The sequence below is a fragment of the Rhinolophus ferrumequinum genome, chromosome X (assembly GCF_004115265.2).
Source record: "Rhinolophus ferrumequinum isolate MPI-CBG mRhiFer1 chromosome X, mRhiFer1_v1.p, whole genome shotgun sequence".
NCBI classification, from domain to species: Eukaryota; Metazoa; Chordata; class Mammalia; order Chiroptera; family Rhinolophidae; genus Rhinolophus; species Rhinolophus ferrumequinum.
In genome coordinates, this window is record NC_046284.1 from 88,617,699 (window position 1) to 88,632,866 (window position 15,168).

At 33.7% G+C, this 15,168-nt stretch overlaps 1 protein-coding gene across 6 annotated transcripts in view; it reads right to left on the bottom strand.

The window, feature by feature from the left end:
• KDM6A (lysine demethylase 6A) overlaps nucleotides 1-15,168 on the bottom strand; it is a 201,505-nt gene that overhangs the window by 69,734 nt on the left and 116,603 nt on the right. For all 6 annotated transcript variants that reach the window (XM_033106079.1, XM_033106096.1, XM_033106107.1 and 3 more), the window contains exons 7-8: nucleotides 9,084-9,138; nucleotides 4,656-4,690 (exon numbers count right to left, since the gene is read on the bottom strand). In XM_033106079.1, the coding sequence (XP_032961970.1) occupies nucleotides 4,656-4,690; nucleotides 9,084-9,138 (90 nt within the window). The remainder of the gene's footprint in view (nucleotides 1-4,655; nucleotides 4,691-9,083; nucleotides 9,139-15,168) is intronic.

Genomic DNA, 15,168 nt, shown 5'->3' on the forward strand with positions numbered 1-15,168 from the left:
ACTATAGCCTATAAATTTTTAGAATCAGGGATTTTTGTTTCCATTATATTTTTAAAATATGCTATAGAATCAATAAGTGCAAAAAGGACTTTATCGTCAAACACATATATCTCTCAAGATCAGACTGAAAGATGTTATAAGCCCCTCCCTTCAAAAAAATGAAGTTTTTCTTGATTTCCAGTGTTCTGGAATAATCTATAGAGTATTAGAATTATCTGGCCTTTAAGGGCTTGGTACAATTCTGCTATAAAACCATCTGGGCCTGGTGCTTTCTATAGTGCATTACTTAATATTCTCAATTTTTTTTTTTGACGGAATTTGGCTTTTTATAACCTTTCTAACGCTCATGAAGTCAATTTTGCTAATCTGTATTTCCCTGGAAAGTAGCCCATTTCATTTAAGTTTTCAAAGTCATTTGCACAGAGGTCTGCTAAGTAGTCTATGATAGTTTTAACTTCTTCTGTTTCCAAGGTTAGTTTATTTTGTGTATCTGTGCTTTATCTCTTTTATCCCCTTGATCAAATCAGACTGTGGTTTATTTTGTTAAATTTTTTCAGAATACTAAAGTTTTGACCTATTAATTAGATCTACTGTTTTTCTCTCCTTTTCACTTTATTTTCTTTTAAAAAAAACTTTCTTCCTCACAATATTAATTTTCCTTGTATTGAATCATCTTTGAATACATGGAATAATAAATATTATACAATTATGATATACTGCATCTTTAAATATCAGCTGGAATTTATTTTTTTTTCTTCAGAATTTTTGGATTTGTATAACATACATAAATGAAACCAGTCTACAGTATTTCAGTAATGAACTACAGCTGTATAGTTAGAAGACAATGTTAAAAATGAAACTAATAAATTCTTATAAACAGTGTTATTCATAACATTTGCAACTATCCCTCAAGGGAGAATACTTATATTATTTACACTATATCGATTGACAATGGATGTAATACAGCTCTACATGTACGGATATGGAATGATTTCCAAAATACAATACTAAGTTTTTAAAAAAATTTTAAGAAAGGTCAAGAGAATACACATAATTGGCTATTGTTTTAATAAAACAAAGAAAAACAAATGTATATGCAAACATACATATGGATTTGCTTATATATGCACTCAGTTTCTCTGGAAGGATATGAAAACACTGGTAACACTGGTGGCTTTCAGGAGTAGGTGGTTAGGGAAAAGGAGGGAGGAGGATACTTCACTGTGTTCTTTCAGGCACTTTCATTTTGGATTATCCAAAAATAAGTAATGTTTTACTAAAATGAGAAGGGAGAAATCCTCTATCTTTAATCTTTAAAGACTAATAAGAAAGATGGTGAACTGTTCAAGTTATTACATTAAAATGCAGAAAAAGAAAAAAAGGCCAGTTAATACCAGTATTACAATTAGGAAAAAAAAAATACTTCTAGAGGTCTCAGCTAACAAAATGGGAAAGGCAAATTAAATAATTGATATAAATGTTCAAGAATAATCCATAATATATTGACTTGGAGATATGACACTATACAGGGAAACAAAAGTATTATTATTTAGAGATGGTATGATGATATACATAGAAACTGTTAAGAATCTAATTTTTTAAATCTAGTACGAATGAGTTGGGGGGGTGGGGGTGGTGGATAACACCCCATTAAAATTATCCAAACCTAAACAGAACTACTATGTGGTCCACCAATCCCACTTCTGGGTATATTTCCAAAGGAAAACCATTATCTCAAAGAGATATCTGAACTACTATGTTCACTGCAGCATTATTCACAATACCCAAGGTGTGGAAACAACCCAGGAGTCTGTCAAAAGATGGATCAACAACATGTGGTATATAAATACAATGGAATAGCATTTTCAGCCTTAAAAAAGAAGGAAGGGCAGCCAGTTAGCTCAGTTGGTTAGAGTGTGGTGCTCTTAACAAGGTTGCCGGTTAGATCCCTGCACGGGCCACTGTGAGCTGCGCCCTCAACAACTAGACTGAAACAACTACTTGACTTGGAGCTGGTGGATCCTAGAAAAACACACTTAACAAAAAAAAAAAGAAAGAAAAGAAGGAAATCCTATCAATTATGAAAACATGGATGAAACTGAAGTGCATTATACTACATGAATAAGTCAGAAAGAGAAAGACAAATAATGTATGGTGTCACTTATATGTGGAATCTTTAAATTAAAAAAAAAACCGGGGGGAGGGGGGATGGACTCATAGAAACAAAGAGTAGAAAAGTAGCTGCCATGAGGTGAGGGTGGTGGTGGGTACAAGAGAGAGGTTGATAAAAGGGTACAATCTTTCAAGTTGTAAGATGAATAAGGTCTGAGGATCTAATGTATAACATAACTATAGTTGATAAAACTACTGTATAATTGAAATTTGCTAAGAAAATAGAACTTGAATATTCTCACTCAAAAAGGGTGGTGGGGGAGAAGATGTGAGGTGATGCATGTGCTAACTCAATGGGGGGAATCCTTTCACAACGTATACATATATCAAAATCATCACACTGTACACTTCAAATACCTTACAATTTTATTTGTCAAATATACCTCAATAAAGATGAAAAATAACTCAAAGCTAAATGCGTGATTAAATTTAACAAAAAAAAACTATAAGCCCTAAAAAAGGCCTACTTTTTGTCTTTCAAATAGTATAAGCTCAATACCACAAAGCTGTTGTACCTGCTAACACCTCTTTATTAAAATGACCCAGCAACACACACACACACACACACACACACACACACACACACACGATTGTATCACTGGCTCCTCTCTATTCAGGACTCAGCCCAAACAGCTCCTGCTCAAAGAGGCCTTCCTTAACCACTCTAGTTAAAAAATTATTCCAGCGCTTTTCAGTTTTAATTATGATCTTATCGTTTAACACTATGAAGGCAAGATGGAAACAGAGGTTTCAGGGTTTATGAGATACTTAATACTTTTTCTACATTGATTAGCAGGAAGACTTCTTCCTATATAAAGAAAATTCCCTCGAACTATTTGGTTTCCCAGCAGTAGCCACTAAACCACATACAACTACTTAAATTTACATTTTAAAGCTCCATATTCATAAATAAGGTCTGTTGGTATGAATCAGCTGAACTATAAAAAGTAATGTTTTATAGGTAGGCAGGCCTTTGCTTTTCTTAATTTTTCACCTGAAAATGAAAATCCTTATTATAGCACCAGAGTAGAGATTTTTCAATCCTTTCATATGCTTACAGTGTCATCTTTCTGTCATCTATTATTTACTCTGCTCAGAATGAATTTTGTTCTGTTCTGTTAAATCTTAATGGCCACTAAAATTTATCAAATTAAAGAATCAGTGGGGGGATCGCAGTGTCCCTACATTACCTTCACAAGGTTAAAAATTAACACTAACAGACTTCTCATTAGAAACAATGAAACACAGAAGACAATGAAATGTAAATTTCAAAGTGGTCCAATAAAAAAATAGAACTCCATCTCCAGTAAAAACACTCATTAAAAATAAAGGTGAGAAAACTTCTGGTTCAGCTAGTGGCAGACCAGTGATCTCACTAAGAACTAAATAAGCTGGAAAAAATCAGAACTCATCTCTTTGAAGGCAGCAGAGAGGTCCTGAGGTAATGAGAACAGAAGGAGCTAAGACTCTAGGGAAAGAACTTTGGAGAAGCTTATTTCTGTAGCTGCTTTCACCCTGAGGCCTTTGCTGACTGGACAAAAATCAGCAGTTGGCAGGAGGCTGGGATTAGCATTGGCAGGTTAAAACTCTCATCCACAACATGCATATAATTCTCACATGCATCTTCTCAAGGTAGATAAAATCCCTAGAGTAGTAGGGTATCCAAACCTAAGTATGTATCAGTTCTGATTCCGTGGGCACATGGGTGTGTGTGTGGGGGTAGGGGGTGGGGGAGTGGGGGGTGGTGTGGACAGAGGTATCCAGAAATCTGACGTTAATTTTTTACAGCAACCCACGGTGACTCAGAAACAAAACACACCTTACAAATTATGTACAAATATAACAGTATTTTTTTTCCCTAAAGGCTGTTATAAAATTTATGTTTTACGTAAACTACGATTACCTAATATTTAGTCTCATACCAACTTATGCCTGATTTTCCATACCACTCCTAGAGTAAATGTCTATCTGTTATACCTTTTATTGTAAAACTAAGCACAATCTGTCACACACAAAAACAATTCTCTAAAATTAAACTGGAGAAGTATTTTAATATAGCAGCCATAAAAGTAGTGGTAATGACATCAAAAGGTGACTCCAATATGCCTTTCAAATGGTGACACATGGAAGGGGTATTTCAAGCTTAAGAAAAAGCGAAACTAAAAACAATGCATTATAACAACCATTTAAACATCTTGCAAAGAAAAGTAGGCATTTCTTATCAAGAATAAGAGAAATATAGCCATTTAAGCCTACAGATATTCAGGTTTAGAGGCAAATCATAGTAAATGAAACTTCTTTGTACACAGTAAAGTGCTCTGTGTAATAACTGCTTTACTAAGCAAAATCTTGACCACATTTAATAAGTTTAAAATGTATGCAAGAGGTAGTGCCCAGAACTCCATTAAATTATCTGCATATCTGACATCACTTAAAATGATATGATCATTTTTGTTTTAAGTAAGGTAAGTTAAAACACTTACCTGGGTTTCATATAAGTGGGCAATGTGAAACTGAACTGCAAAGATGATGGAAAATAGAAATCAATACACAAATGTTTGGGGTAAATTAATTAAGAATATAAAATGTAAAACATAAGCACAGTCTCTACTATATAGACTTAATAATAGAACACAACTGTTATTTTTAATAGAATATACAAACACACGAACATAAGAAACCACATGTATTTATTGTTGGTAATTATCAAATTGGTCATTACCAAGTTTTGTCAATGGAATTATTAACATTAAAATCTATAGCGAGTATAGTTGCAAAGTTCAAACGGCAACCATAAGCAAATAGTGAAAACTTTTATAATCTATACATTTCAAAACACGGTATTTAAAAACTGAGTTCTAGGTGAAAAAATATGGTGCAAAGTCAGTATGTGAAAAAAACTAAAACAAAAAGCTTTTAATTATTTTCTTAAACCATATTTCATATCAACATTTATAAAGACTAGGCCAGGATGACACTGGTAATAACACACAGAGGAAATGAGTTGTTGCATTTCTCTATCAGTTCTTCAGAATTATATTTTAAAAGGGGGGGGGGGCAAACCATTTGGAAGGCAAGAATAATAAACAGTCCCCAAGATTAACAAGTATGTCTTGAAAATAAAATAAAAATGTCAGCTTTTATTTTCAGCTCTTCCTGATACTGCATCACCAGAGTATGAATGATTCAACAAAAGCAACAGTGCATAAGGAATTAAAACTGGATTCTAGCTACTTAAATACTATGATTTTCATTCTTCCATGACAACGTTCTATCTACCTGGATTTCAAGGAGCCCGGGAGCCTTTCAAAATTATACGCAGAATATTTGTGTGAATCTTTAAAAACCAGGTCCACAGTTATATTCAATTTCTTATTGGAGACTGCACCATGAACTCACAGATTCCTATAACTGTAAGAATCACCAGGAAGGCTTGTTAAAAACAGAGATTCCTGAGATTGTATGTAATTCAGTGAGCCCAGGGCAAGGCCTGGAAAGCTGCCTTTTTATCCAGTTCTGCAAGGGATTCTGACACCTGTTCCCTAGAACACCCACCACCTGGAAACAGCTAAACTAAAAAAAAAAACCATAAAGAGCAAAACAAACAAAACACATAATGAACTTTAAAAACAGTAACATTTTAGATCAAAAGTAAAGTACTACATCTCTCCATAATCATTAAATACCATATGACATGAGGCAAAATAAAAATATCCTTAGATGAAAATCAGCTTTTTGTGAAAAGCACATAAAAACAATAATGGAAGTTCTACATATGCAAATATCCCCTTCACCTACCTACATTATGTTAAGGGCTTTTCTTATTCCCCATCCCCCTTTTCCAACACAGCTCTCTTAGAGACTTCCAGTCCAAATCTCACCTCACTACATCACTGAAGGAAGAGACTGGGTAACAGGTTAAGTGAATGAGGAAGAGATGGAAAACCTATGCCCATTTTCCCCAATCTTCTTACTACTCTAATTAGGGTTTCCAGGCGGGAATTCCTGCCTGTTTTCAGGAATGTTTTTCGCTTTCCCGTTCCCGACTCCCGAGAAAAGTTGGTCAGGAAATCGGGAAAATCAGCTCCTTGAACCCAGTAATATCTACAATGGGAAATAAACGTACTACTCACAATGTATCTCTTAGACATTTTTCCTATTTATCGCTAGGGTTTCTGGGTGGGAATTACAGCCTGTTCTCGGGGATTTTTTTTTTTTTTTTTTTTTTTGCTTTTTTCGTTCCCGAATCCCGAGAAAAATTGGTCAGGAAATCAGGAAAATCGGTTCCTTGAACCCAGGTGGTTGGTGGTATCGGCTGTCACTTTGTGGAAACGATCCATCGTTAACAGAAAACAGTTTATATCTCGGGATTCCGGAACTGGAAAGCAAAAAAATTCCTGAGAATGGGCGGGAATTCCCGCCTGGAAACCCTAACTCTAATAAAGGTAACAGGAAGAAGAGATCAGTGGCCAGCTGGCATGGTTCTACCATCCCAAACTTCCGCCATGCTCAGTCCTAGTGCTATGTCAAGGGCTTCCCTACCCCATGAGTTACTAAATCCAGTGTCGCCTTTTGTAGTATGAAAACCACCATATATTTAAATTCTTAAAAGCCCCCTTCAAAGTGGAACACAACCATACACCTAAGCAAAAGCTCAACTTGGCAAGTCTCAATTAGTGGTAGAAATTTTTAACAAGTATTGCCATAAAGGTTCTGAAATTAAACTTTATTCAGAAATTAACACATTATTTTTTAGAATTAATTAATTCTCGGAGAAACAATTTTATCCAAAGGGACAATCACATATAATGAAAAAGGTCTCATGGTATCATGATTCTACTTTTCAGAACATGAACTACAATTAACCCCTCTTAAATAGCTCTCAAAGCAAGTGTATCTACTTATTTTTTTAATTGCATAAATGAAGTGTACCGTAAAACAGAAATTTCTCATATAGACTTCTTTTAAAAGCTCACTTTCTATTATCTTCTGTCTTTGCAGTTATTACAAGGTAACATGGAAGATTTCAAAGAATACTCAAGGTCTGTGGCATATGCAATAGGTGATGACATAAAAAAAAATTCAAAGAGAAATAAGTTTTACAAAGACAAAGAGCCTGGTGTTGAAACAGTAATAACTAACGTCTGGCTCAAAGTAGGTAGTCCACATTGCTGTGTGAGACATCAGCCACTATCTTAGTAATCATGAAGACTATCTAAAATAAACTATCCAAATCAACTAAACAATAATGGCCTACTGTCTCTAAATAAAGCATGTGCCCTTCCATCAGTGACCAACCTTTTAGCAAAGTCCTGAATCCAGGGAAACTCCCCAGTCCTGGGCAAAATAGGACATTGGTCACCCTCCCTCTTACTTCCCTTTTCAATAACCAACAGAAAGAGAGGAATAGTAAAAACTCAAAATGTAGTCATGATGGGTAGAACTGTCCTCTTCCAATATGACAGGAAAGTTTTCTGCCCTGTGGTACTCATTCTACATAGGTGGTTTCCTCTCAGGAGTAATGATCTGCAAGTAAGATTTAACCTGAACACAGTAGAATAAAATGAGGATTTACCAAAATATTTAGTTTGACGTTTATGAAAGTCCCTCAAAAGTTACCATTTAAACTGACAAGTAGTTATGAAACTTAGTTTTAAGGCACTAGCTATAAAAAATTAAGTGAAAACCAGCTGTTTTCTTATTCCCATAAATTAATTTTTAAAAGACTTTAAGGGTCTATTGTCTACATGATTTATATAACCTGGATATATAATTTTGGAAAAAGTATAAATTAACCCTTTATAAATTAATATAGCTAAGAGTTAAATTATTTTTCTAATCTAATCTCTTAGAAACTAAAACACTGCTGCATTTGTTTCATTCCCATCACATATTCTGCAAATACACTCATCAGTATAAAATCCTGAATTTCATTTAAAGAAAATAGAAATTTTTTGTTTTCTCAAGAAATTGCCTTTAGTAGAAGTATGAGATAATTGGTCTGGTTTTCATGATGATTTAATCCATGCTATGTTTTAATTCCTGATATATGCAAGTTACATTCAAATTTCCACAGCTTTTGCACAGATTCAATAATTTTCTTGGGCATTTTTAACACTGAGAATAGTTTTCACTTAATACCTTCCTATATGGTTAAAAAACGAAGTCACTTTTAGCAAAATACTTTCTAAAATTTGACTGATCTTAAATTTTCATTAAGAATGATTTAATTTTTTTATACACTCTAATTAAAATTTTTATTTTTCAAATAAGAAACTTTTAAAGAAAGCCAGCTTGAATCCAATGAACATTCTTAAAACTTTTATTGGCTACTTTACACTAAATAAATATAGCAATACATACTTATGAACACGCTTCAGACACATTCTATTTGAATTAATTGAAAAATGTCCCCTCAAACTTTACGTATGATGTATAAAACTGTAATAAAAAGTCAAAGTATGTCTTCATGATTACCAATAATTTTAATACTATACAGGAGGAATCAGTGAGGTACCATGTATGAATTGTTATATACTCAGTTTTCCTAAAAAACTGGCAAACACCATGTTTAATCCCCCCAAGTAATATACAATATAACTAATACACACAAATAATCGATCTTGTTCATTAGTGCAGATAATTTTAATTCAACGACTCAGTTCACTGGCATATCTATTTTAGACACAGGCTGTTCACAGTAACTTGTCTCACACGGTCCATTTGTACAAGTAGCCATGGCAACAATACAGTTAAATTCAACAATTCTACAAGAAATAATTACACAGAATTTATCACTATCATTACCACCATTACCACCACCACCAGCACCACCACCACCATCACCACCATCACCTGCCATTAAGTGATCTGAATACATGTAGAAAACTATGGTACTTAATAATACTTACTTTCAGCATTGGACAAAGTGCAGGGATTACAGTCAACCAAAGCTAACTGAAAATGCTGCAAGAAGAGAGTGAGAAAATTAATTCACTGAATTCAGTCATATAAATGCGTATTAAGACAATTTTCAGATATGGAAGGTCTAACATAATAAAACTATGTTATGCAAATAAAACATACGAGATAACCAACTAGAATTACTTTGAACATTTACTACTGACAACAGACAGGATGTTGAGAATGGAGAATTTAGGGAAGAATTAATCTTATTAAGTTATTCTATGTGTATTTTTGTTTATATGAAAAAAACTTCAGATGTTTAAGTATTCAAATAAACAGTATTAGTTATAAAACAGTTTAAACAGAACACATTGTTATTTTAAAAACTGAAAATAAAAGTTCAATGGTATTAATGTCAGAACACTACTGCTTATCTCAAAATGAGATGTGTACTTTAGAAATTAAAAAATGACTACAAAAATTGTCATACAGGATAACACTATCTGTCCTTACTGATTCTTCAATAATCATTGTACTTAGTGCCATTTAACTGTTTGAAATACTACGAAGAATGCACCAAATAACCGTGTTCCAAGTTCATTTATGAAATATAATTATCCTTTTAGAATGTTTGTGGCAATATTAGTCCATTAATAATTATAGCATCCACTTATCATATAAGCCTACCCAAAAAATACATGTTAAATTCAATGTATAACACTAATTTTTAACAACACAAATCATAAATAATCAAGAACACTGGGTGATATTTGACATCTAGTATGTCAACATTAAACGTGGTATGTGAACTAATGAAGAGAAGACAAACAAGTACTAGAGTTGGTATAATATGTTTAAGATAAAAAGTAAATCTCTTTGAATTTGTCTAAAAAACATTTCCACATATGTATATTCAAATTTTTAGCATTTAAAGTAATCAACAGCCACAATACAAGCCACTTTTTAAAAAGTGACCACAGTAAGTTCATTCCTATCCACAATCCAAATATCCAAAGAGTTGTAATTTTTGTAACTGCTGGACAAACTGAAAATTGATATGTATAATGACAACTTCTAGATGTAAGCCCCAAAAGTTCTTTATCAAGAGAAATAATCAAGTTTTCAATACTTAATTTCAACAGACTAGACAAAACTGTACTTGTTCAACTAGAACCCTCAATTAACAAAAATAAACAAATGTCAGCCACCCAATGTTACAAGGAAAGAAAGATTAGAAAGCATCACTTGGTATGGACACAGCTATTATATTCATTCACAAACATCTGTTATGTGCATGCATAACTAGGCTAGCCTACATGTGCAGTACTCTTAATAATTAAGTGTTGTTAATATTCTGAATCCGGAAACTACAAACAAAATGACTATGACCCTTAAATATTGAATATTTAATCCATTCAACAAACATTTATCAAGAGCCTAGAATGCCCTTAAGACACTGCAGACAGAGGGATACAATGGTCAAGAAAACAAAAGTGAAATTATTTGTCACAGTTGATTGAATTTAAAAAAAAAAATTCAACATCTGAACACCTTAAGAACTGCTTTTATTTTCCCTTGGTCTACTAAGCAGATTGTGTATGTCCTCGAACATCCCTTAAGTACGCTACCACGGCAATCGAAAACAGACTATTTGAAAAAGTGAGGACTATGAAAGCAAAGCATGCTGTATAACCAATTGCTTTCCTCTAGACCAGGGGTGTCCAAACTTTTTTCAACGTTTTCACCAAGGGCCATATGCGGTAAAATACACAAACAGCCGGGCCACTCACTCGAGGTGAAGTATGTATTGCCTCACCTGATTTATTTAAGAAACTAAATGTATTTTTGGAATTTGCTGAGGGCCAATAAAAAATGGGATTGTGGGCCGCAGTTGGCCGACAGGCCGCAGTTTGGACACCCCTGCTCTAGACAAAAAGAGCAGCACAGCAGCCACACATTCGGATTGTACTACATTTCTAAATCTAATCTATCCTGCCAGCATAAATTAATATTTAGATAAGAGAAGACCGACCTTTCCTAACTGAGCCAATCAAAGGATTTAAACTGACCTGCAAAGAAACAGCCTTTAAGATGGCAATATTTTAGTTTTATTGTTACTTTGAAATCCCACAAAGAGCAGAGAGATGCATAATTTGAATTGCCCAGCGTACATTTCATCTATCAATACTCAAGGTCCTACAATGAAAACTGGCAGAAACAGTTCTGGCCCATGTTTTGTATAATTCTTAATCAATCTTAAAAGCAGCAATGAAGTCACTGATGCACCATTTCAAACCCACAACATCATGAAATATTAAACATCTCCAAACAGCAATATAGAAAAATTACTTGGCAACAGTACATATTCAAAAACATGCACATGAGAATGAAAGAACTTACAGAATAATTACTAAGTTTAAGAAACTAAGTAGCCACACAAAACCACCCCACATAAAGAAAAACACTGATACACCTCTCAGTAAAGGGAGATGAGGGACTGAGGATGACATTACTCAGTTTCATTTCTAGTACCTAAACCACATGCAAAATAGATGTACCTATTAACATATAAATCAGCACAAATGACTAACAATTGTGATAATTGGCACCAAACCTGAAAATGTCATGGTAAAATATCCAGTACCTATCCCTGCAACCAACAGAAGCAGCTAGGGAGTATCTGTACCTCATTCCGAAATATTGCAGTACTGAAACTGACTACTGTTGTGTGAAATAATTATGCAGTAGAGGCTTATGCAGTTCAAAAACTATATACAAGCCTCAAGGCAGAAAGCATTCTACAGAAAATTAATTTCCAAGCAAGAAGATTTACCTAAGACATATTTTTAATGGTCAGTGATTTTCTTTTTATAGGGCACTTCTGGTCCAATTTAACACAAGGTTCGATTCATTACAATTTCTGTTGACGTCTTTATCACCAAAGTCTTTGTTTTAAAAGCTTTTGATTTGTTCAATATTTCAAAATAACTTTATAGTATTTTGCTTTATATAAACTAAGGAACTTGATTTCTATCTGGAGGGAGAATATCTATATTCATGTAATTAACACATAAAACTGGAGTTTCAAGACTTTATTTCCCTCTAAATTGTTTTACTTCTAACAGTATGTGATTATTCAATTGTAGAACCCTTTAACTGTACTTCCAATCCTAAAGACAAGCAATGAGATAACTTTTCGTAATTGACAATTACGTATTTACATATAAATTATTAATTTGGAGCAATGTTTAGATTCCAGATCCAATCTTGGATGTTCTGAGTCAGTGGGTTGGAGGTGACACCCTGTGAACCAAATGAAAGCTTCTAACAAATTATTCCAATGCATAAGTCAGGGTTAAATGCCATAATTCAAAGTTTTTAAATTGTGTGCTTACCCCCCAAAACCTTACTTCAGAGTATGTAGACAAGGTGTGTATAGGCGATACTGCTGTCTATATTCAATTAGGGTAGACACAGCCTTTTAGGAATAAAATGTTGGCAACCAGCTTTTACTCTACACTCCAGGCATTCTGCTATGACTACGCATCTATAAACATAAAGCCCACTTAATTTTGTAATAGAAATTTAATGGACAATTCCATAATGGAATCCAAAAGATACAGATGAGAGAAGAAAGGAAAGAGGTACTTCAGGCTGAGGAAACAAGTTATTTTTACACAGCTCTTATGAAACAAGGTTTTATGGACCATTTAAGTGGGAGAAGGGAAGGTGTGTCATGTACTCTTTCATGTCAAAGGCAATTTTTTTTTCATTGTTACAGATTGCCACAGTTCTAAAAGTATGATTAAAACCAACAAATTTCATTCCTAAAACTAAGTCTATGATAAATGGATGAGACTAGGGATTTGGTATCTGAAAATAAGGCACAGAACTGAAACTGGTAAGTTCTGGTAGGGCATGAGACACACTGCATGACCAAGCTGATCTGACTGGGGTGCTCTCAAAGCTCTCAAACTCAGTTCTTCCAATTCCCTTTGTAATGCAAGGTTGTAACAACAGTTTCCAGGAGAGACTCTACTGCATACCAATGACTAATACGGTAGCTCAGGGATCCTAGCAATTTTCACTCAAACAAGAGGTTCCTTCTTTGAAGTTTAGCAATCTGGTCTCTTCTAAAAAAAAAAAAAAACTCCTTTAACACAAAAGTTAAGACAAAAGACACTGTTATTGAAGATGTTCAAAATCTTATTTCTAGCCCTTCTTTTTGGTCCAGGCTTACATTTGTCTATACCAAGAGCTGATGTCCCTCAGATATCTCTAACTCCATATATTCCCAAAACACCCATCTCCATTTAGAGCCTTTTCACCTCCCGATCCAAAAACCTGTTGCTACTTTCTTTATCCCCTACTTTAGTTAATAGAAAAGTGATTCAGACCAATAAATGGGGGATTTCTTCCCATACTGAATCAGTTAATAAATTAAATCCTTTATTAAGTCCTTAAGATCTCTAAGATGTATTACCTTTCATCCATCCATCCATCCTATGACAACTCATTGATCCTACTGATCTTCCTCATCTTTTTTCCTATAACTATGTCCTACCTAGTCTCCCAACTCCTCATCCCATCGTATTTTACAAAAGTATAGATACACAACTGATTAGAAATTTTAAAACACTGGTTCTAGTTATATTCTAATTTTCACACAGGGTTGACTTAATTTTCTAAGTTCTTTAAATCTAGTGTACAATTTATATTCATATTAAAATAAGACTGATATGTATACAAATTACAAATACAAGGTAAACATGAAAATATATATAATAAAGGGGATAATTCAACAATTTGCACTGTAAAACATTGTTGTGGAACATTAACTTTCTAAAAAAAAATGTGACAATGACACACTGACTGCTTCATAAAGCTGCATTTGAAGACCAAGTATTTAAAACCACAAATTTAAGTAGACTTGATTGAGTAAACACCAAAAATACTTTTTGATTAGAAACGACTTCTTGTAGTTACAGTACACTTGAGGAGAGAAAATTAACATGTGAAACCTGGACTCACCCTGATTCCTCAGTATTTGAGAAGATGGAGACTGTACATCTATTTGCAGTGATGTCCTTTTCAAACACGTATTTTGGAACAACTGAAATACTTCAGCTATTTATACTACCTCACACTTGAAGGTAGGTAACAGAACTCAGGGCACAAATATCAAATGGAAAACCAAAACTGGGTGGGCAGAGTGACATGGAGAAAGCATCATCAAGTGGCTATATAAACCAATTAGGGGATCACCTCATACCAGAGAATAATATCCAGGAAAGATTAAAAGATAAAGTACAAGGTGAGTAGTGGAAAAAGGAAAGAGTACGGGAAAGATATTTGCCCACAAATGAGGAAAAATTGACAGAAGACAAAATAAACACCAATAACCATCCTCTTCCAAAAGAAACAGTAATGTCATACTTGGGTGAAACTGAGTTCCATTGTTAATGTGGGAACTGAGAAGATGTTGTTTAAAAATACAAACTTGAAACTAGTAGATAAATAACTCCTGGAGATCTAATGCACAGCCTAGAGATTACAGTCAACAATACTGTATTATAAACTTCAAAGTTGCTAAGAGACTAGATCCTAAATTGTCACACACAAAAAAAAGAAGAAAAGAAATGATAACAGGTGTTTAATGCTATGGTGATAATCATGCTGAATATACAAATGTATCAAATAAAACTGTACGCCTTAAACTTGTACAATGTTACATGTCCATTTTATCTCAATAAAAAATAAATTTAAAAAAAAAATCAGAATTTTCAAAATGCCAGCTGGAAGAGTTAAGCTATTCACCATCATGAAGGAAATAGGACAGGGGCAGGCATGAAGAAATAATAGCAACTTTCATCTTTGGACAACTAAACTAATAAAAACATGCTATTAAAGCTTCAACAAAGAAATATCACAGATATTTTAGAAACTTAAAGCATGGTTAAAGGTAATTTAATAGTTAGCATTCAAATTCTCAGCAAGTATTTGAATAATACATAGAGTTCACAGTATCTTAATTAAATGAAATAAATAATTTACATATTCTACAATAAATAAAATAATAAAAGACAAGGC